Raw genomic sequence first — 24668 nt, forward strand, 5'->3', positions numbered from 1 at the left:
TTAGCCGGTTGAAAAGACGTTGAAATGAGGTCTTAGACGTTCAGACCTCATTTCAACCCGATTTCAACCATATTTCAACGTTGAAATTACGTCTTGTGCTCACTGGGAAGTGACTCACAGCCACATCTTGTTACAGAATCTAAAAATGAAGTTCAAATGATTCAGAAAAATGGTCTACAAACACAGAATTGTTGTTGTTGAACACAGAAATGTTTCTGCACTTTTAAATCCATAGTTAATTTCCCTGAAATATATATTTTATTTTTGTATTTTTAATTAGGAAAAGTGTTATATGTATAGTGTTATATTTATAATAAATGCAAATTAATAAAATAATGTGTTTGTCCTTGTTAAGGGCTGTTAACATGACAACTGTGACTAAGTATGTAACTTGTACGTTTCCAACGAGCAATTTATCCGTTGAAACAACGTTGAAAAGACGTCTATGGCCCGACGTTGAAAAGACGTTGCAAATTGGTTCAAAAGTGAAAGTTGTTTCAACGTCTATTCGTAGACGTTGAAAAGACGTTCGCGTATAGACCCGTTTTCAACGTGATTTATAATATCGGTGCTAAACTTACAAATGTGGACGTAGTTTCTTTTTAAACATCTAAAATAATGATATAGCACACAAGAGAGGACGAAATATTACCGTATTAAAAAATCACGTTGAAATGTGGTCTAAACATAGACGTCTTTTCAACGTCTACGAATAGACGTTGAAACAACTTTCACTTTTAAACCATTTTGCAACGTCTTTTCAACGTCGGGCAAAGACGTCTTTTAAACGTCTTTTCAACCAAAAAATGCTCACTGGGGGACGTCTTGCGTTATTTTCATTAAAACACACAATTCAAATTATTCTCTAATACATTTTTAATGTTGATGAAATGTTTGCTATGAATGAAATAAAAAACACAGTAGTTTTGAAACTATTTTAATAAAGGTGTAATTTTAGGGCGTTTAACGGTTCAGAATTCCTGCTTTAATTTTTTGCTCTTGAAGCATCTCCGTCAAACATCGGGATTTGTTCAAGTCTCTCATAAAATCTTTGAACACATAATGCGTCCAACACAATTTCTTAATAGAGCATCATAATGCGAGTCAGTGCAAGCTCTTTTAATTTGAGCTCCATTATGAGCAGGACCGTGATCGCCATGGTTACCATGAGCAGCATGACGGGAATTAGTCGCAATAAGTATCTATTTAAGTTGGTCATTCCAAATTGTTTTAATTTAGTTCCTACATTGTTTATTTTGGACTTGTACAAATTGTAAACCTTAGCTCCCGACAATGTTATGTCGAAGAATCATGTGCGGAAAATGTATTTCTTCTTTTTGTATCTCCAACTTATCTGCCTACAGTGCGACCTAAAACCCAAATCTTGTCCCACTGCTTGCAGATTCTGCATTCATATTTTATATTTATATTATTCCTAGAGCTTAACTTCAACCAAACACAACAACGATGGAAATTGCCTTTAATCGCCTCGTTTGTGTGTGTGTGTTCCAGTGCCATGGGGCGTCCATCACCATCTACAGTAGCATGGAGAACCAGCGTCTAGCTCTCTCACTGGGTCTTCATCTCTGTGGTCTCCATGATCTTTTGTATCGTCATCTATTCCCTCACAGGTCAGATAAGCTACCGCTCACCCTCCACCCACTTTTCCACAATTCTAATACACCCGTCTTTATTGATTCGTTGGATTCAGAGCTAATTGGAGATGTTGGCATGCTAAACCAAGATGTATACATTGAGACCAGAGTCTCACCTCCTTTCCTCTCCCCCAGAGAGGCCGCAGTGATTTATGGTTGCAGAGTACTTGGAAAACGGACGCGTCCCCCTGATGGCCTTTACAACCACCACTAATACCACTAAACCCAGTAACCCCCCCCTCCTTCAGCCTCAAGGTACGGTGCCTTCATCTGGGTTCATTGTTCCCAGTCGCAGGTGACCAGGAGCTCCGTCTTTCTCTCGCCATACTGAGATGATCTGATTGAAATCCTCAGGTATTTCTGCAGTTTGTTTATGTTGTTGTTGATCGACCATCACATTCATTTTGCATATCAGTATTAAAGCTGCGAACAGCATGTGGGTAAGATAAGGAGCTCCAACTGATGGTGGGATGGTCGCTAAGGACACATCTGTTTTTTATGTTGTGTTTCTTGAAGAATGTATTCCACTTCAACAGTGGGCACAATGTTTCACTATAAATAGTTAAATAACGTTAAACCAACCGGAACGTTGTTCCGATATTAAATGAAAACTAACATTATGTAAGCCCTAAGCCAGTTCCCCCTATAATATGAGCTGAAGGAGGCCTGACTGGGAAAATGTCAAAGGGCTGCTGGTATTTACGTAGAACACAGAGACGGAGGCTCTAGCTTCAGTTTGATAGTTTTATTGAATTGCATCACTCTACATCATCTAGAATTTCAACAAGATATTCTTTTAAAGACCAAATATAATACTTGCATCCCTGCGTTAAGTCTCTACACTTAAAAGAAAGCTGTTTTACTGAAACATACATTAAGAATTAATATTTCATTAAACATTGCCATAAAAGTGAACGTTCATTCTTAAATGACATTCTTCTAGCCATATCTATATCTATATATACAGATATATATATATATATATATATATATATATATATATATATAGAGTTGATTTTAGTCTCTTGTCTCCTTCATAGGAATACTAGAAAAGAAATAAGGTAAGAAATGCACAAAACCCATTGAAGAGTAGCATGGCCCTAATACTACAGCAAACAAGTTACTGAACATTCAGTTGACATGCACTCGGTCGAAGGATAGAAACAGAACACAGCCGTAGAAGGGAAGAGTTATGGCCTCGATCGGCTCGTCAGATTCTTGATTGGCTTGGTATTGTGAGGTAACTTCCTGTTCACCGGCTTCCCTGCGGCTACAGAGGGCTGCTCCTTGTTACAGGAAGCCAGGACCGCCGCACACCTCCTCTGCCGTTTCATCTGTTCATGGCGCAAGGGAGCGTTCAAACAAGGCTTGTTTCGCTACGTCTCAACAGCATAACTCTCCCATTGTATGACGAAGCACAGGTTGCACTGGGGCAGCGGCAGGATAGAAAAAGAACAAGTTGCACAGTCTGAAGGACATTCAGGAATGTATCAATAGGGAACAGTATTGGGATTTCTGACGGGTCACCCGCTATCTACCTCATAGACCCGACCCGACGGAGCCGGGCACAAAGCGGAGGAAAGAACCCCCCACCCCGATTGGAGAGTGTGGGCTGCATTCAGCTGAGCACTCGAATACTTTAAAACTATGGCTATCAGTATAGTAAGTCACTGACATGTACACATCAATCCATGCAATATGGCTTTATGGTTTTATTCATAATACAGCAGCTCCTTCTGGAACACAAACAAGGACTTGGCACGGGTGTGCAAGTGGTGTTTACGTATTATTTTTAAGAGGCGAAAGAGTAAAGGTGCACTGTGGAGCTTTTGTGTAAACAAACCAAAGTTCTATGCACATTCAGAGTGTATCTTTGTGGATCGCTTAGCTGCAGTTTAAGGTTCAGGACGGGTTTAAACTTGTTAGAAATACGCAGTCTCTTAAATCTCTAAAAGGCTGCGTCCTCAGAAACTGAAATTGCCATTTACTGTATGAATCTGAGATTTAATCCAAATCTACTGCTGACGTGGTTTAAAGGGATTAAAGGAACAGTAATTATCACCCTGATCTTTAAATGAGAGAATGTGGTGTTGTGTAATCGGAAATGAATGTGAGTGGAAAACATCCAAAATATGTTTAGCCTGTAAATCAGAGCCAAGCAAGAGCCAAAAAGGAAGAAAAACAAAAACAACCGTTAAATCGGAGTGTGCTGTGGTGCCTACATCATACAAACAACACCGCTCTAAAGCTCTAATAGTGGTCAGAAAGCTCCACAGGGCACCTTCAACACAGACACCGAGAGATTAGTAGACACATTTCACAGATAAACCTGCAATGTATTTTGCATGCCTGTTCTACCAGCCTACTCAGAGGGTCAACGTTACGGTTTCATAAAATAGAAGCTACATGAAGAAATATAAATAGCTAACTATGTCTATATTTATGTATGTCCATCAGAATCATCTATACACCTAAATATTTGTCAAGACCTATTTTCATAACTAAGTGATTGAATGGTGATACGTGGATTCACAGAGATTTGGGTTCAGTGTTCTGTTGCTCATTAAACACATGTGCTGTATTTACACACGCGTATAATTAGCATTATTCCCACATCAGCCATTGTACATAAACGTAGCCTAGTTGTCGTGAACAAGCTCAAATTGTTCAGCAAGCATTTCAAATCTAAAGTTATGACCGTAACCCTGGTTCTCTTTATAAGCGGGTCAAAAGTGATTGAGGGTGATTGACCCTCGGTTTAAAAGGAAAAACCCCAAAACAGGGTTTTACAAAATAGGGGGTTGTCTTAAATTCAGACTACAGGCAGAGTGTAACGATGGTGCCATTGGAGAACTGTCAAAGTGACATTATGTTCATGGATGTTGTATGAATTACTGTGTTGTATGAATGAACGTTATTGGGCGAAGTAGGTTTGCGATACTACTGTGCAGAGGCAATTATAAACTACCAATTTTGTACGTAGAGACTTAGAGAAGATGAGCTAACTGCCTAGCTAGCTGCTAGCCTTCAAGCTAAATCAAGCGGTCCGTTTTCCTGAGGTCGGGAGCAAACGAGGTGTGTGGTCCTCATTTAGTGCAGAAGGGCTGATGTAAGAATAACGTCAGACGCGTTGGATAACTTACAAAATATGTCATCATTGGAAAACAGTGTGTGGGAGGAAATTTGGAATGAGCAGCTGACTAGATGTGCTACCTGCCGTCACGTAGAACAGGGGTGGAGAAAAGAAGCCACTTTCCAAAATGCTCTACTCAAAAACAGCTACTGCTACATGAACAACTCAACGCCAGGGTCCTTGCTACATGACAAACTCCACTTTACAGTGTGTCAAAGGTACTTGAAACATGAACGTTACACAATCCAATTTCTCGAGCCGGCGAAATTAGGGACCTCACACTGTAGAATGCACTGTTTGTTCAATTTTCACTGCAGTTGACACCATTCATTTGCACTGTGTAAACATGTACTTACAAAAAGAGTTGAGGGGTGAATGCGTGGAGAGGGGTGGGGGTTGGGGGTGAAATGCGCGGGAGGGTGGTGGGGGGGTTTAGGGTCAGAGGGCTTGTTAGGAGATGAGGAACGCGTGTCCTGGAGTCATGGCGTTGGATATCTTCATGCTCAGTCCCTGTTCACACTGCACCAGGCGGCTAGAGGGGGTGAGAGGAAACAGATTGAAAAGAGATGAGGAGGAATTTGGCGAGGCAGAAAACAGAAATAAGTTGACGAGATGTAGATGCTCTCTGCAGAGCATTCTACCACCGCAGTGTTCACAGGAGAGCTGCCTCCATTCTCAAAGACCCCACCCACCCCCAATATGGACTGTTCAAGCTTCTACCCTCAGGCAGGAGGTACAGAAGTGCCAAATGCAGGACCACCAGACTAAAAAAATATTTTTCCCCCACTGCCATTAGAGCCATCAAGAGCTGAGAGGACTCTATAACCTAATCCACAACTGGTCTGCACTTTAGCTTGTTAGGATTTCACTTACTGTTACTGTACTATTAATTTGTATTGCACACATTTCATTTAATTTAAGTTTTTCTTTTACAACCTGCTCAGTTTTGCACTTTTCCTCCTTACCTCATTTCTGCCTTATCCTTATTTTATGTACATTTATGTAAATATTGTATTTTTATTTTTATTTAAAAATTGGTCGGCTTTCCAGAAAAGGCAAGCACAAGAATTTCAATACACAGGGCGTGTATAACTCACAATAAAAATCTTCGAATCTTTGAATCTTTGAGAGGCCCGGAGTGAGGCGAGACAGAGGAAAAGATTAGTTGGACTAGGAGAGAAAGTGCAAGCTTCCCCCTCAAGTCACCGGCGTCGCAACCGCTACAGCGTGGATGCAGGCCAGCTGGTGCCAGGCGGCTTTCATCGTTGAGAAGCACCAAGTCGAATTGGCTGAATAAGCTTATGAGAAGAATGTCATTCAGCTATTTTGTGTTATTTTATGTTTTTAAATTCTTTTCTTTTTTTTCTATTCATTACTAACTTACATTCTATTTTATGATGATTGTTTTACATTCTGTGCTGAGCTTGTTAATGGATAACCTCTAACCTTAAAGGTGATAATGCACTGAAGTAATTTATTAAGAACAACATCTTCTATAGATTTCTTATCTTGAATAACTAGTGGTTTGGATTGTTTTAGTCTATTTTAAAGAAACAGTCTTGGTCTCTGGTAGCAATATTCTCTTTGATATTTTACAAAGTAAACAATTTATGCTCAGTAAAAGAAAGGAGCCAATTGAGAATGTACTCGCATTTAGTACACTAGTATTACACATGGAATCAGGCTGAATATTATTAACACAATAGCAGAATCCACGGATGTTTTATTCTTAATACAAACAAATATATTCCTTCTGATGAGAGCGATAACAGTGGGACTAACATAGATTCTGAATATTATTTCCTCCTATCACTGATTATTATGAATGTGTTATTCCCCAACCATTTTTATCAGACAGAAACCATTCAAAATGATATCAAGCTGTGCCTCATTTAAAGCACGTTGAAAGCAGCTACCTGAGATGCAGCGTGTAACTTGTTGTGAGTTTGCGACGGGCCTCAGAACGTGACTCCCTGGAGAGGATCCCTCTCTAAAATACACCAATTCCAAGACTGACACCCTCACAATGCAACTGGTAAATGCCCATGTGTTTTATGAATGTCTCAAACTTCTCTCACAGGCTCGACCAGGCCCATGACTAGTGGACTAAACCCAACATTTAAAATCACTGGACAGCTCCTTTGACTATTAGTAAAACTTCTTCTGTAGTAGTTCTCAACTGACCTGGCACGGCTACTGAGGACATTGCCTCCGGCTGGCACAGTGTATCCACCTTCACATGCTGAAAGGCTTTGTTGGGGGCTGACTGGAGGTGCCTAGAATTAGAAGGGAGGGTAAGAGAGCGCACACACACACATAATTGCTCACACAACGTGTATGTCTACGAGCAAACGCATCTGCAGAGCCACGCGTCATTGCCCACCTGGCTTTAAACTGCTCGGCACGGCCTCCATCCTTTACTGTAGGAGTTGAAATATTTATGACAGTTGGATGCTTGGAGCAGTGGAGCAGAAGCTACGTCAGCAGCTTCTCCTCAAGCCCACCACCATTACTCAATCATGTTGATCTGACGCAGCTCAAGTGCCTCAGCAACTTTGGAGTGAGTGAATGGCTGAAGGATGCTAATTAAGTGAGGGGGAGTTTTCCCAACAAGCATTACATTACATTACAGGTCATTTAGCAGACGCTTTTGTCCAAAGCGACTTACATCACACTTTAAACCCATGGCTTTTTCGCATTTTTGCCTGGGGAGCAATTAGGGGTTAGGTGTCTTGCTCAGGGACACTTCGACGTGGAACATGGGGCAGCCTGGAATCGAACCAACAACCTTGTGCTTCCCAGCACACCTTCTCTAACCCCTGCGCCACGAAGAAATGGCACGATCAGCTGGAGAAAGACTCCTCAAGGAGCCAGAGTGCTGACTAGCAAGCATTTTAAGAAAGACTAATTGTCTACACTCGTTAATTTCTTTTAATACTTTCAAGGTGCCTTAGGAATGAAACGTCTTGCAGCAATGGGCCAACATTCTCAACATTTACAGATGTGTCGTTCTGCCTGTTTTGTCCCATTTGAAGTAGCACAGCAAGACTTCTACTTAAATGTTTCTTTGCTTTGTTTCACAGGTTGCAGGAATTCAAAAATCTCTCAACACTGCCGTGAGTGACGGACATAAGAGAGGGCTTGAAAACTCACCTCTTCCACTCCTCCTCTCCTTCCCAGAACTCATAGACGACAAAGGATACACCGTCCGGCAGGCGCACCGCATTCACACTGGAGCGGAGACAGAGGAGAATGGCAATGAGTGGGTGATAGTCAGCAAGGTTACGGTTGGAGAAGTGAGATTATGACAGAATGGTAGAGTAGATCAAGGGAGGAGGGGGGAGAGGTACAGGCATACCGTAGGTGGGTGGTGGGGGGAGGATAGGCTCAACACCAAAGAAGAGAAAGGTGGAGAAGGTGCATATAACAGAAGCAAGATGGAGGATGTTGAGGATATGGGGACACATACGTCATGGTAGGCGCACAGAAAAGACATATTATTGAAATGAAAACACACACACAATAACAGTTTAGGTTTAAGGAGAAAATGATGGTGAATGCACAATATTGATGCCACAGCACTTGACACAATGATGAGGGCTCGAGGATTGCATCCCATTTTAAAGATGAGGCTATAATAATCTGTGTGTGTGAACCCGGTCAGTGCGGATGGAGGAGGCTTGCTGTTAATGGTCACTTCTACGAGGCACTTTAGAAAACACATTTCGCTGTAATGAACAAGGGCTCCATCTCGCCTTTCCACTGGTTGTCTTTACGATGGTCCCTTTTCACATTACCTATTGTCACTTCATCCATTCTTAGGATAGTTGTAGGCATAGTTGTAGGCACCGAATGTTGTGTATCGCATTTCAGTAGCCTAGAGAAAATAGACCCCGTTCGTGTGGCTGTTGCTGTGAACAGACAAACAGGCAACATCACGTGTGTTAGCTTAGCATCAAAAGCTTGTTGATAATTAGCTTGGAGATTGACATTAATTTGTACATTGTCTGAAAACATCCCAGGTCCCCTTGCTAGACCTGCTCATTCATTCACATTGCTCATGACGTCTACCTGTACTGTCCTCCCGAAATATGAAAGTTTACACAAAACATGTTTGCTAAGCTTGAAATGACACTAACGGTTGCGCAGAAGCTACTTATCTTGAGTGCGCACATGGAACACTCAGCTAAATGTAAACAGGTGTACAGTACATTATGGCTCAATGCACTACACACCTTCACTAACTCTAAACCAATCACAATGCTTGATTCTGTCTACCCGTATCAGAAATATAGATATTTATTAGTTCTGAACCGAATGAATATCTCCATGTAACAGTCTGTGCCGCAGACCGTCCTGCGTGTGTCTGATTCTGTCAGAACTGTCGTCTCTTTTAAATGTTTAAACTTTAAACATGCAATTACATCTGGCCCGCGAGATCATTTAATATTACCCAGTGAGCACGAGACGTAATTTCAACGTTGAAATATGGTTGAAATCGGCTAAAAATGGGATAAAACATCAACGTGCCAGAAAACGTCAATTTGTTGACAAATGTGTCATGATGTAACGTAAGGTTGAAAGATAGACAATATTAACGTTAAGATTTTCATAATAATTAATAAACTGGTCGGCGAAATTTGGTCTACGCGAAGACGTAATTTCAACGTATTTAATATTTCACTTAAAACGTCATAATTATGAAACTACGGACTGCGTGCTGTTAATAAGATGCGTTTAAGACATAATAATGCGGGCAGGTTCAAACATTACTTGTAAACACGTTACTCCGCTGACATCTGTAACGCGCATGCGCGAGTTCTTAAGACGCCTGCAGAGCTCCGAGCGGACGCAGCACGAAGCGAAGTTACGGCAGCAGAGCGACATGAACGGGCTGATAGAACCACGACTACCGGCTCCACTACTCTGTAAGTACGGGAGTGTTTGGATGAAGCACACCTGGAACTATAACCGGGTGTTTCACTTGTGCTGCCGACTTGATACAGGAAAGACTGCTCTTTTTGTTAAGCTAGTTAGCGTTAGCGCAGGTAGTTTGCTAGTTAGCATGCTAGCTTGCAGCATGCTAGCGTGCAGCATGATGACCTGGACCAAAAGTAAACATCCCAGAATATTTTTCGTGTCTTTGGTGTTGCTAATGCGTTAGGTTGTTGCTGTACCCATAAATGTTATTGCATTTCACATTGAAAATACGTTTTTAAAGCAATGGGGGCTAAATACAGATTGCAAGGGTGAAGGGCTGAATTCAACAAGTTGTGCTCTGTAAACAAGAGGGACGACACATTGTAAGTTACTGCTACTTAAAGCATGATACTGTGTAATCTACCTGGAAATGTTACTCCAGAAATACCATAAGTTGCAGATGAATTGGTATCTTGTTGATAATGTAATAAGTAAACTATCTATAAATGAGTGTTCTAACACACCTGCTGCTGCTGTTATTATTATTAGTTTATTACTGTCATCATAAACCCAAATGACCAACTTTGCCTTTGTGCTTTCCCACCTCACAGGTTTCTGTGGGTGGTGGTTGCATCTGATGTTACGTCTGATGATGGTTGTCCCTGCACTGGTCCTGCCTTACCCCTGGCTTAGTAATCCACAATATTAGAATCATTTCTGTCGTAGGAATTGGATGTACTGTACATCTTTAAATTGTTCATACTCTACACACCTTCTGCCTTGCTGTTTTCTCCTCAGGTTTCTCCCGGTTGAAGGTTTTTTACATTTTGGGGGTTTCAGGACAGGATGTTGCATGTTTACAGATTGCAAAGCTGAACAAAATAAAATGATTTGAATTGAATAAACACGTTGACCAGAGGAATCTGCTCCGTGCACTCTGACTCCCTTTACACAAAGAATCCTCAAGTGAGGATGACGGAGATGCAGCTGATTTCAGGTATACTATCCCAACTCAAGTGACTCACAGCCACATCTTGTTACAGAATCTAAAAATGAAGTTCAAATGATTCAGAAAAATGGTCTACAAACACAGAATTGTTGTTGTTGAACACAGAAATGTTGTTTCTGCACTTTTAAATCCATAGTTCATTTCCCTGAAATATATATTTTATTTTTGTATTGTTTTTAATTAGGAAAAGTGTTATATGTATAGTGTTATATTTATAATAAATGCAAATTAATAAAATAATGTGTTTGTCCTTGTCAAGGGCTGTTAACATGACAACTGTGACTAAGTATGTAACTTGTAAGTTTCCAGCGAGCAATATATCCGTTGAAACAACGTTTAAAAGACGTCTATGGCCCGACGTTGAAAAGAGGTTGCAAATTGGTTCAAAAGTGAAAGTTGTTTCAACGTCTATTCGTAGACGTTGAAAAGACGTTTACGTTTAGACCACATTTCAACCAGCGAGCATTTCAACGTTGAAAAGACGTTTAAAAGACGTCTATGGCCCGACGTCTATGGTCCAGGTCATCATGCTCCAAGCTAGCATGCTAACTAGCAAACTACCTGCGCTAACGCTAACTAGCTTAACAAAAAGGGCCGTCTTTCCCGTATTGGGTGGGCAGCACAAGTAAAACACCCGGTTATAGTTCCATGTGTGCTTCATCCAAACACTCCCGTACTTACAGAGTAGTGGAGCCGGTAGTCGTGGTTCTATCAGCCCGTTCATGTCGCTCTGCTGCCGTAAGTTCGCTTCGTGCTGCGTCCGCTCGGAGCTCTGCAGGCGTCTAAGAACTCGCGCATGCGCGTTACAGATGTGAGCGGAGTTACGTGTTTACAAGTAATGTTTGAACCTGCCCGCATTATTATGTCTTAAACGCATCTTATTAACAGCACGCAGTCTGTAGTTTCATATTTATAACGTTTTAAGTGAAATATTAAATACGTTGAAATTACGTCTTCGCGTAGACCAAATTTCGCCGACCAGTTCATTAATTATTATGAAAATCTTAACGTTAATATCGTCTATCTTTCAACCTTACGTTACATCATAACACATTTGTCAACAAATTGACGTTTTCTCGCACGTTGATGTTTTATCCCATTTTTAGCCGGTTGAAAAGACGTTGAAATTAGGTCTTAGACGTTCAGACCTCATTTCAACCCGATTTCAACCATATTTCAACGTTGAAATTACGTCTTGTGCTCACTGGGATTTAGTTGGGGCTAGATGGCGGTGCACCGATGAAGATGACTGGAGGAGTGTTCAGGAAGAGCAAGCCGGGACATCAACATCTCGAGGTGCAACGTGCTAGCTAAAAGCTCTGCCCACCTCTCCCCACTCCGTGCGTGAGCTGCGCGGGAAAGGGGGCGATTGACGTCAAGACAACCCGTTTCATTGGAGGTTTACCCTGCCAGCCATCGGACATCCCACGACGTGTGACCTCTGCGGTTGTATGGGTAATCACTGCACCACATTTCAACACACTGATCCATGAACCAGCAGGCGGCGTGTGCAGCCGAACAGAACTGTCTGTGAACTGAACGAACTAGCCGCGCTGTGCGCCCACACACACACCCAAGCACGCAGACGCTAACAGCACCTACTGAACTGAACTGAACAGCAACGGAGCTGACACCAACACGTACACACACACACGCACCCATACACACCGGAGTGACCCGGTTAGCTCATGCGGACTGGCACAGCAGACGCTGAGTAACTGTTTATTTTGCCATCTAAAGTAAGTTTATTGGAATGTGAATGTGAAATGCCTTTAGAAGTAAGCTATATTCTCTGTTAAGTTTACTGTTCTGGTTAAAGGGAGCCATTTTTAGTTGTCATAAGGGTGAACGTTGCTTCCCCAGGTTCCATGAGAACTTACAATAGACGGGTATGGCCCACTAAGTGCCAAGTTAAGCACCCAATGTTTGATGATGAAGTGAAACAGAGGTATTGAGTAGCCATTCGTGAGGTTTCTAGGTGACTATATTAATGAAACCATCCCATATAACTGTCTCGTATTTGAATATGTTTTTCTTGTGCTCTGTGTTTATCCTTGAGTAAACAATAGAGGGAATAACAGCTATACGTGTTTGTTTAACTTAGTCTAGTATATTGGGCTGCTTATCTGGGGTAAGGGCGCCTCACCTGTTTAGCTAGACCTGGGAAGAGTGGGGGGGGGGGGGTTACCTCACGCACCCCACACACACTTCAGACGACCACCTGCTGAAGCCCACTTTGCCCAGTCTAAGAAGCTACCGTCCAGTCTAGCTGCTAAATAGTAAACAACCTGTTCACTCATCTGAGCATCGAGGCCACAGGCATTGAGTGTGGGGGACCCAGATCCTGTCCCACTCAGTCCTCCCCAGAGTAAATGCTTTATAACCCCTATAAGGCGGCGGTAATAATCCCGACCGTTACAAATCGTTATTTGTTATTCCTGAAAAGCACAAATTTTATTTATATTTTCAGGTTTTGTTTTGTTTTGCAGCATGTTCATATTTCTAACTTGTATAATTTTGACAGAAGATATTTTTATGGAGAGTAAAATCATTTGTGATATTTAAAATCTAAGGTTTTTTTTTATATAAAATGACAAAAGCAAAGAAACTCAAATGTTTTGATTTGTTATTTTCATGTTTACTTAAAGCACAAGCACTGTCACAATTTTTATTTATTTTTTCAGGCGTTTTTTTGCAGCATGTTCATATTTCTAACTTGTATAACTGGAGAACAAGATATTTTAAGTTATTTAAAGTTTAAGTTTATTTATTGCAGAATAACATTCCTGTCTGTTTGTATTTATATTTATGTTAAAAGAAACGTTTGGCTTTAGTGTGTTCAATAAATGTTTATTCTGTTCGGCCCGCGACCTGAAGTGTATTTTGAATTTTGGCCCCCTGTGCAATTGAGTTTGACACCCCTGCTGTAAAGGGAGACACATGGTGATCCATTAAATCAACTAAGAAGCCTCTAATGCATTTATTTACAAATACCATTTTAAATTCAACTCATAGCACTTGGTTGTTTTTTAACTTGCACTACAACGATGGTAATAATTTAATGAATATGCTTCAAGTGAACATGAGGGTGTGTTTGTGAGTGTAGTATAGAGAACTAGTTCTGACAAATTTGAGGTTCTGTTTTAGAATAAAGGGTTGGAAATTAAAGCTTTTTAATGCCATTTTTGAAAAATCAGATTCATCGATTAATCAAAGAAATAATCGACCGATTAATCGATTATCAAAATAATCGTTAGTTGCAGCCCTATAGTCATGCCAATTCTTCCTCTGCCCCTCTTGCAGACCCTTTATTCCAAAGTATAGACTGCAGTAACTGGAGGGAGAAACGTAACACAAATAGAAGAGTTGCAGCAGAGCCACATCGTCAGAGTCTTGCCGAGGGCGTACATGCACAATATGTCTGTGGACTATGCACACAGAACATTGAGTCTGGGATCTGGAGAAATCTCCTTAGATATTAAACCGTTTCACGGCACCCTGAAGTTTTAGTCAAAGTAACGTTATAATACGCAAGCTAAGAGTGTATTAGACTTAATTAATACATATTGTGTATGCTGTTATTAAATCACCGATCCAAACCACTTGAGTTTTTTTTTTTCTCAAATTGAGGAAGGATGATGAGGAACTACCCTGAAAAAAGCAAAACGGTGTATGTTCAAACATCAAAGAACAGAGGAGATCATATTTGAGGTGGAAGTCAAAGTGAGAAAAACCCGAAAGGCCCTGTCACTAAAAATGGAGCACATTAAATATAAAAAAAGAGTAGGATTATGGTGCTGCGCTCTGCCCCAGCGGCAGCAGCAGTGCGGCTGTGAGCATGTGCAGACTTACTGAAAGCAGTCTCTCTGAGCGGAGACATTCTTCAGATATTGCTTCAGAGCGTCACAGAAGTCGCCGAGCTTCTTCTGGGAAACCACCATCTCGTGACGAATGAGGAGCAAGGACTGCAGGGGAAGAGAGACGGAGAAGGCAAAGTCAAATTTAGGTTGTTTTATGGGAGTAAACAAAATTGTGTTTCATACAAAGATACAAATATTCATGCATATTGTATAAAGGTTCTTTACGAAACAAAGTAAAGCTTCACTTGACTTTTTAACTGACTTTTTATGTCTTTATCAGTTGACATTTCTCAGTTATGAGTTTGTTGGTTTAAATAAGTAAGTACTGTACCTTTTAAATGATTAAACCCTAAACAACAACAAACCTGCCTCATAGAAACAAATTCCTTTAGACCCTGTTGGGTTGTTGAAAGAACAAGAATTTTAACTATTTTGCAAAAGCCACTCTTTAAATATTGTGTTTACCAGAGATGAGTACTTACGAGTTTAGCACAGCTCATTAGCACCGTTTTTCTGCATGACAAAAAATGAAATAATGGCCTAATAGACTCTCGACTAGGACCAAAAGACCTAAGTCAGCTTCTCTCCCATTTCTACTTTCTCTATAGTCCCTTCCCATGCGTCGCCTACAGCACCAAACTATGCTGTAGCCAAGTGTGTTTGCTTGAATCCCCTGAATCCTTTGGCCTCGGTGATGCCAGACCTTTAGCACCATAATTACGTTGAAAGAAATGACATTGCGTTGTTATCTACCTACCGCAGTGGATTTTTGATAGCATCTGCAGGTACCAGAAGCTTTGTGATACAACTGCAAATCCTTTAAGCACCTGCGGTGAAAGAGTCGTGCCTCCCCTAAAGCTACATTTCTCCGTTACCAAATTATTCTGCAGAAAAAAGCTAAATGTTCTCTGACTCTCACAGAGTCTGTAGGAATGTTCGGATGGGCACTTCCTATGGAGCCACTGGTCTATTACACATACTGTATAATGTAACTATAGCATCTTCAGTGACGTTTGTGTTTGTCTGTGTGAGAAGAAAAAATTATCTTAACTAAATGAGAAGTACAGCCGCTCCCTCCCGGTGACCCAGCAGTACGTAACAGAAGCGTCAGCGTGTGAAAGGTGCGAGCATGCGTGTACTGAAGTGGTGTGCAGTTTGGCTCCAACGGATCATTTGGAGGATATTTATATGAATCCAATTTATAAAAAGAGGAAAGAAATGACGTGCAGCGGCATTGGTGTTGATCGTTACTCTTTAGAGCTCAATACAGTACAGTTAAAAATTAATTCGACCTACAGAATTCCTTCAGTGTTACACATTCACACATACGTGCGCACGTACACACACACACGCTGTGTTGAAATACCTACCCTAAGATAATCTCATTCTGTTACATATAAATATATCGAAATATTTATTCATTCTTTCCTGCAGTTCACTTTTCAACTGTCAGAATTTACCTTCCCGTTACACCTACTTTCTCTTATCACTGCCGTTTCTTCTTGCATTTCACTGATTGTGATTTAAAACAGAATCTGTAATAAACCGACAATCAATCTCTGAGAGGCCCCCATAGGTGAAAGGTGTTTTTGCTGGCATTTTAAAGGGTGCCAGTGACAAACAATTCCATAGCAGAAACAGCACTTTGACCGAGACAGCAGGCTTTTAAAAAATCATTTTCTGTCAGATTTAAGGCGTCTTGAATAAGCTGTTAAATTATTTGAAATGTTAATGTTATTTGAGATGAACTACAGAGAGTATTTAACAGAATCACAACTTTTAATAATTCTAAAAGGGACATGCACCCAATGTAACGGTTACTCATACGGGAAGAGATGTGTTCTCTACTTCTAGTGCAGTAAGAAGTCATCATAAACACAATGAGCTGCAGAAGTCCAGAAGAGAGGAAATAGAAGTCTGCTGATTACCAATTCAAATGTAAACATGATACGTATGGGTATTCCGTTGCAGAAGCCATCGGGATAGTTATTTTGATCAATCCTTAAGATTAACAACGTTAGGCCCAATTGCTGTCAGATACAAATGGAATGCAATGTCGTCAATAATTGAGTCTCATTGGACTGTGTGGGGATCAACTGAAGTCATAAGCAGCAAGTACACGCAAGCAGAAATCAAGCAGAGAGATCACTAACTATATAAAAATGTTATTTAGTACCCAGCCACTTGTTCTACATTTGCTAAAACTATTTGTTAATCCATTTGACTTTGGCTTGTCTTCCTCTCTTCTTACTTTATTTTTACCTCACCTAGCGCTTTTGTCCCAACACTAATCCTCCTTGAAGTCAAATATCCTGGCATACAAATGTTGTTGGAATCCTATTTATCTGTATAGAATCACTGTGGTTACTCTGTTGGTGACCCCGACTGGTTGCTGTTTTTCTCACCGTCTGGTTCTGCTTTAATCAGTTAACCCGTGTCCTCGGATATCATATTAAGTTCTGACAGTGACTACATATATCATAGGGTAAGATTCAATACATTAGTGGTGCATCTGTTGTCTAACTCTAAATAGCTTGTCGTAAAAAATAAAAAACACCTGGTTGCTTGTTTGCACTGATACATGATTGCCATGATTGCAGAGGGGCGTGTTAACGGGAGGGTACCTGTGCAGCCTTATGTCTGCCGTGCAGACTAGTCGGAGACATGAACGCACACGCACACACACACACACACACACACACACACACACACACATACACACACACACACACACACACACACACACACACACAAACACACACACACACACACACACACACACACAACCTACCAACTCAATTGGAAACACTACATTGCCCAGCAGCCTCTGCTAATCTAATCGCTCGCACTCCATTAACCATCCGGCTTCCCTGACCGAATCACCACGATTACATCTGCTCCCCTCTGTCCTGCAGAGGTGATGGATCTCTGGCTCTGTGTGCCCCACAGGAGACGACTGCGAGCGAGACATTTACAAACCAACTTAACCAACTCGATCCAGCGTGTGGAAACATTTTGGCTTTTGCTAACACGTAGGTGTTCTAAATAAGTCGATCGCTGTTTGTAGAATATGTAGAAGCCAAATAAAAGACCAAGGAAACACGACGAATCTTTCCGGCTATCTACTAAGGCGCCGTGGGATTAAACAACACTGACAGTCAGGCACTTCTAGCAGCGTCACCGCTGCAGCAGCAGCAGGTAACTCCAGCTCTGCAGACACCTCAGGCCTCGCCAGCAAGAAACTCAACATCACAGTAACAATTGCCAAGTTTATCTGTAAAGACATGCGACCCTACAATGTGGTTGAAAATCCGGGGTTCTGTGAATTGATCCAAACATTGTGTAATTATTGTGTAATGTTTACATTGAAAATGGCACTTGATTCAAATAAAAGCAAACAACAATTAATGGCATTAACGTATTAACGTTTGCTTGTTTATAATATCCATAATTAATTTAAACCTGATTTCCTTTCAAGAAACAACAGAGATCTCAGAAACTTTGCCTGCACTGTCCAGTAAAGTTACTGAATCGATTTCAAGTCACTGAATCGAATCGTTCTAAATTACTTGTAAACAAACTTTTTACTTAACTTTACTTTTTACTAAACTCCGCTCACATCTGTAACGCGCATGCGCGAGTTCTTAGACGCCTGCAGAGCTCCGAGCGGACGAGGCGAAGTTACGGCAGCAGAGCGACATGAACGGGCTGATAGAACCACGACTACCGGCTCCACTACTCTGTAAGTACGGGAGTGTTTGAATGAAGCACACCTGGAACTATAACCGGGTGTTTTACTTGTGCTGCTCACCCGATACAGGAAAGACGGCCCTTTTTGTTAAGCTAGTTAGCGTTAGCGCAGGTAGTTTGCTAGTTAGCATGCTAGCTTGGAGCATGCTAGCGTGCATGATGACCTGGACCAAAAGTAAACATCCCCGAATATTTTTCGTGTCTTTGGTGTTGCTAATGCGTTAGGTTGTTGCTGTACCCATAAATGTTATTGCATTTCACATTGAAAATACGTTTTTAAAGCAATGGGGGCTAAATACAGATTGCAAGGGTGAAGGGCTGAATTCAACAAGTTGTGCTCTGTAAACAAGAGGGACAACACATTGTAAGTTACTGCTGCTTAAAGCATGATACTGTGTAATATACCTGGAAATGTTACTCCAGAAATACCATAAGTTGCAGATGAATTGTTATCTTGTTGATAATGTAATAAGTAAACCATCTATAAATGAGTGTTCTAACACACCTGCTGCTGCTGCTGTTATTATTATTATTAGTTTATTACTGTCATCATAAACCCAAATGACCAACTTTGCCTTTGTGCTTTCCCACCTCACAGGTTTCTGCGGGTGGTGGTTGCATCTGATGTTATGTCTGATGATGGTTGTCCCTGCACTGGTCCTGCCTTACCCCTGTCTTAATAATCGACAATATTAGAATCATTTCTGTCGTAGGAATTGGATGTACTGTACATCTTTAAGTCATTCATACTCTACACACCATCTTCCCTGCTGTTTTCCCCTCAGGTTTCTCCCGGTTGAAGGCTTTTTACATTTTGGGGGTTTCAGAACAGGATGTTGCATGTTTACAGATTGCAAAGCTGAACAAAATAAAATGATTTGAATCGAATAAACACGTTGACCAGAGGAATCTGCTCCGTGCACTCTGACTCCCTTTACACAAAGAATCCTCAAGTGAGGATGAGGGAGATGCAGCTGATTTCAGGTATACTATCCCAACTCAAGTGAGCCACATCTTGTTACAGAATCTATAATGAAGTTCCAATGATTCAGAAAAATGGTCTACAAACACAGAATTGTTGAACACAGAAATGTTGTTTCTGCACTTTTAATTCCATAATTTATTTTCCTGAAAAATATATTTTATTTCTGTATTGTTTTTAATTAGCAAAAGTGTTGTTATATGTATAGTGTTATATTTATAATAAATACAAATCAATAAAATAATGTGTTTGTCCTTGTTAAGGGCTGTTAACATGACAACTGTGACTAAGTATGTAACTTGTAAGTTTCCAGCGAGCAATTTATCCGTTGAAACAACGTTTAAAAGACGTCTATGGCCCAACGTTGAAAAGAGGTTGCAAATTGGTTCAAAAGTGAAAGTTGTTTCAACGTCTATTCATAGACGTTGAAAAGACGTTTACGTTTAGACCACATTTCAACCAGCGAGCATTTCAACGTTGAAAAGACGTTTAAAAGACGTCTATGCCCCGACGTTGAAAAGACGTTGCAAAATGGTTTAAAAGTGAAAGTTGTTTCAACGTCTATTCGTAGACGTTGAAAAGACGTTCGCGTATAGACCCGTTTTCAACGTGATTTATAATATCGGTGGTAAACTTACAAATGTGGACGTAGTTTCTTTTTAAACCTCTAAAATAATGATATAGCACACAAGAGAAGACGAAATATTACCGTATTAAAAAATCATGTTGAAATGTGGTCTAAACATAGACGTCTTTTCAACGTCTACGAATAGACGTTAAAACAACTTTCACTTTTAAACCATTTTGCAACGTCTTTTCAACGTCGGGCATAGACGTCTTTTAAACGTCTTTTCAACCAAAAAATGCTCACTGTGCTAAGTAGTCCGCACCGTTTATTCAAGGGGATCTTCGCTCGTGGCCCTAACCTTCCTTGCATGGCAGTTATAGACTCTTAAAATAATCTGGTCTCACCTGACCCGTTTGCAGTTCTGAAGAAGGAGGTCCGTCAGTTGACCTGCCAACCTGGGATCAAGTTAGGTTTGTGGTGACCAGTCCAGCTGACTTCATGGAGAGGTTGCAGGCTAACTGGACCAGTCAAGCTAACACCGCGTTTTCTAGCCTAATGCTACCTGTTAGCAGACTCCAGTCACGCCTCATGGATAGGGGGAAGCACGAGTCGGCATGTTTCTTAAAACCGGGGTCATGAACAGAGTGGTGATCTACTTGGCTATGGCAGCCGCTATCTGCTTTGCTGCTGTTCTGCATGTTAACTGCCCTATCTTCGCAGGTTGAGCGCCAGCTGTTGAGTTCGATGTTACCTTCCGGAGTTCTCTGAACACTCACCCTAGCTTCACATCACCGTAGCAGGTTGTTAACTGTCTCTGCAATTCTGGTCTCCAGACGTCCTACGGCCGGCCATGCTGCTCCGGACGTGACGCGTACTTCGAGCTCCAATAGAGGCGGTCCTACACACTCCCAATATGGAGGCCCTCGGGTGGCTCGCACTGATTGCTGCCATGCTGGTTTTGAATCGGCCCCGGGTCTATCCTGTGGCAGGATGGAGTCCAAGCCCCAAACAACTTGCAATATTATATATTATACCTGTTATAATAAAGCATTGTTCAAATTTCAACAAGTCTCTCCGGATTGAAATGCTGTTATTACCAGCAGTCAGTTCCCACTGAAGATTTCTGCTGCACATTATGAGTAAGCTCTCGTGCTTTTACATGCATTATAATTTCCTCCAGCAGTAAATTATTTAAACCTTTTGCCTCGCAGCTGTTGAACAATCAGAAGGGACAGAAATGTATATCGGGGAGGTTGTCACACACTCAAACCTCATTTCCTGCGCACGCAAAGTCAACGTCATGGATACAAAGGTAGTATGCAGTTGGAACGTAGTCCATGGTGACTTTGATCATGGTGAATTTTTTTATTTTTTTTGTGCTTTCTCCCCTAGCAGGTCTCCGTAGATCGTAGTTCCTTCTGGACCCTGGTCCTGACACCTGCCGTGGCCCTGCTGACGGCTGCTGCTGCCATCATCATCATCATCATTATTATTTTAAATATTAATCATATTACTCTACTCATAAACCAACATTACCCTCTCCTAAAGTCTCTGTGCTCTCCCTCCCCACAGGATTCTGTGGATGGTGGTTCTATCTGATGGTGGTTGCCCCTGCAGTGGTCCTGCTGTGCGCCTGGCTTACTACTCACAATTACTTGAATCATTTCTGTCATAGGAATTGCATGTATTATATATTGTTCATTCTGTACACATGGCATCCATTGTCTGTCCATCCCGGGAATGGGATCCCTCCTCTGACGTTCTCCCTAAGGTTTCTTCCCTTTTTTCCCTCTTGGAAGGGTTTTTTCATTTTTTGGGGAGTTTTTCCTGTGCCGATGGTGGGTTTCGGGACAGAGGATGTTGTATGTGTGCAGACTGTAAAGCCCTCTGAGGCAAATATGTAATTTGCGATTTTGGGCTATACAAAATAAAATGAATTGAATTGAATTGAATTAAATAGGTAAACAATTTGAACACTATTGTAGCGGCCGTCTGCCACTTCCTGTGTGTGAGTGTTGGTACTTTTATTTTGAAATGTAATTAGCATCAGAATCACGTGGGCAGGTGTGCAGTGGTTTATGAATGAGTGTAGGCATCTAGGCGGAGTGATGGTTGTATGGACATGGGGGTGAGTCGGGAGACGATACTTTTTGTTGACCGTATCCTACAGCGCACTTTATTGCATCGTCGCACAGCATGTATCGCTTCGCCTGCTTGGATGTTTTTTAACTTGACTTTCGGACAATAAAATCAATGAACTTCACAGCAGGAATCTGCATCTGTTTGGAACGAGTCCACACACCAATCTCCCGTACTTAGCCTCACGTGACTCTACCGGATTGTAGTCACCACAACTATGTCTCACGCAGAATCATTTTTAAAACAGTCATTGCAGGCACCAAGGTTAGAAATATCCTGCCATGTGGGACAATCCATCAAATCCTTATGCGCTTTCGAGGACATATACTGGAAAATGTAAATTATGTAAAAGTGTGTCAAATTTGATCATCTACAAATGTATGTCATCCTGCAGCTCCTTCTCCCCCTCAAACACCTCAGTGGGGCTTTGCACTGACAACTGTACAAAATGTGGAGAGATGATCACCATCTATCAAGTGCTGTTCTACATGTGTGAAACATGTGTGTGTGTGTTTAGCATACTTTAGTGTGGAATTTTGTCCCATTGGGTATGAAAATGAGAGAGGCAGAAAGATATGTGAATGTGTGCTGCTGAGAGAGACGGGAGGGGGTATCAGTCTAGCGTTACCATGGGAACAAGGAAATACCAAATTGGGATCTTCTCTTCACACCTTCTCTCATTATCAAACCCCTCATTTTCCCACGCACCTCCTCATCGTGTCTTTTCTTGAGGACTTCCTCATCTACTCCCCTCCTTTGCCTCACTCTGTGCTTTATGTTTCCTTCTACGATCTACTGCTATCCCCCCACCTTCCCCATCTGGTTTCCTAACATCTCTCTTCCTTCCTACTCATTCGCCCTTCTCCCCCTTCCCATCCTACCCACTGTGCTCAAGGATTCCCCCATTTATTCAAATAGCAAAAGCGAAAGATTCATCATGATTCATATTACTTCCCCTTGAGCTGCACTAACCAGATGGCTGACTACAGTCGGTTTACTTTACGCCGACCTGCTCTCTGCAGCAGTGGGAGAGGAATAAATACCTTATTATAAACATAAGTTGTACAATTACAGAACAGCATCCCTTCTGGCCTGCAGCACCTTGACAAGCTACGATGTTCTTTTATTTTTAGGTTAATTGATTTGATTACGAAAAAGACGAGTGGTACGCTTAATTAGTAATTAGACTCAAAGTAGTAAGTATGTTTCAAGAAATTAGTACACTTATATAATCATCTTAGAAATGGACTCTAAAGAGCTGTGAGTTGTTTAAAACAATACAAAAAGGTTATGATAGCTGTCGTAGAAGAACCGGATAGTTAAAGCTACCTCAATCTTTTTTTTGTCACTTGCAGCTAAAACTACAAACTACAACCTAAAAATCACATTTGACATATTGTGCACTTGTGGTGCAATTGGCTGTATAAATTGTTGTTGTGGGTGCGAATCTATGGGAATGACAGTCCTCTGACCAGTGGCATGCAGACACTGCAATTACCTCTTAACGTCTAAAACCCACACACAAAATCAACAACAAAACAAGTTACAGTATTAGTTAATGGAGCCAGACGCTGGTTGTAGCGTGCAGCGCTCAGATGAGTATTAAAATTCAATCTCTGAGCTATTGCTGAAATTGAGATGGGCCAAATTGCCTGTTGGCATTAGGGTGAACGGCTGCTTCGAACACTTTGAGGTTTCATCATGTACTGAGGGACCGCAGGTTTGCTCATTCATCTTTAGAGCAACTACAAATGTCTATTCATGGGGCAGTTAAAGGGGAATTCTTTACCTGCTGAAATACGTAGCTTCTAATAAAATAAAAAGCTTCTTGGAAGTCATAAAACGATAAATGTGCCACTCAAACCCCGCGGCCTGCATATTCATGTATTCATGGATCATTTCTTATTAGTGGGTACACACTGGTGTCTTAGCATGCAAACGTCATAAAGAACCCAGAACTGACTTGGCAGCTGCCACTGATGTCATAATAAGGACAAATTACAAATCACGCCACCTTCACTCAATTGTTCATCCCTCTCTGCCTTACTAACACATTCTCTCATTCTGCCTCTCTCCCTCACACTCTGACACACATACAGTACATCTGATCTCTGCCAGATCCACTGACGCAACCAGCCTGTAGAGCTGCTCACCAAAGCTACTCGCTGCTCTGTGAAGCTCTTTCTGCCCCACAGTTGCTTCATAACCCATTGTGTATTCTTTCAGACACAATGAGCTACTTTCTGTACCATAATGACCTGCAAGTAGAGGCATAGCAACTGGAGGTTTCTTTAGAACGACTGCATGTATTTAACATATCACAATTCACTTTCTTATCCCGGAGTTACTTTGTTCCCCTATGCTCTTGAATTCCTCCCAACATCAATACGTTCATTCTGCTCCTTCTTTTCCCATCTGTCCAAATTGTTGCTCAAGTCAATGTTGACATCTTGAGATGCGTGGAGCATTCTCGGTTTGAAGCTTCTCTCAGCGAGTAGCAGGAGCTCAGCGATATGTTTGACTTTACTCCTGTAGCTTCGGTTTGTTTAGGTCAGTGCGAACAACATGGAAGCTGTTTCCTGGAGCAACGACCCCAAAACACAAGCTTCTAAGCATGAAACTGAAGTTTGGACTGATGCTCAAGTTAGACAG

General features: G+C 41.4%; 1 protein-coding gene and 1 long non-coding RNA gene across 3 annotated transcripts in view; one reads left to right on the plus strand and one right to left on the minus strand.

Annotated features, from left to right (window-relative positions):
• Positions 1 to 2388: 2388 nt before the first annotated feature.
• LOC120812213 (N-terminal EF-hand calcium-binding protein 2-like) overlaps positions 2389 to 24668 on the minus strand; it is a 112039-nt gene continuing 89759 nt past the window's right edge. For both annotated transcript variants that reach the window (XM_040168025.2, XM_040168024.2), the window contains 4 exons: positions 14570 to 14682; positions 7942 to 8019; positions 6973 to 7064; positions 2389 to 5320 (listed from right to left, as the gene is read on the minus strand). In XM_040168025.2, the coding sequence (XP_040023959.1) occupies positions 5292 to 5320; positions 6973 to 7064; positions 7942 to 8019; positions 14570 to 14682 (312 nt within the window). In that variant the 3' untranslated portion in view covers positions 2389 to 5291. The remainder of the gene's footprint in view (positions 5321 to 6972; positions 7065 to 7941; positions 8020 to 14569; positions 14683 to 24668) is intronic.
• On the plus strand, positions 9623 to 10954 carry LOC144391210 (uncharacterized). The gene is made up of 2 exons (XR_013455100.1): positions 9623 to 9716; positions 10320 to 10954. It is a non-coding gene; the product is annotated as an uncharacterized LOC144391210 (long non-coding RNA).

Source organism: Gasterosteus aculeatus, chromosome Y (assembly GCF_964276395.1).
Source record: "Gasterosteus aculeatus chromosome Y, fGasAcu3.hap1.1, whole genome shotgun sequence".
Lineage (NCBI taxonomy): Eukaryota > Metazoa > Chordata > Actinopteri > Perciformes > Gasterosteidae > Gasterosteus > Gasterosteus aculeatus.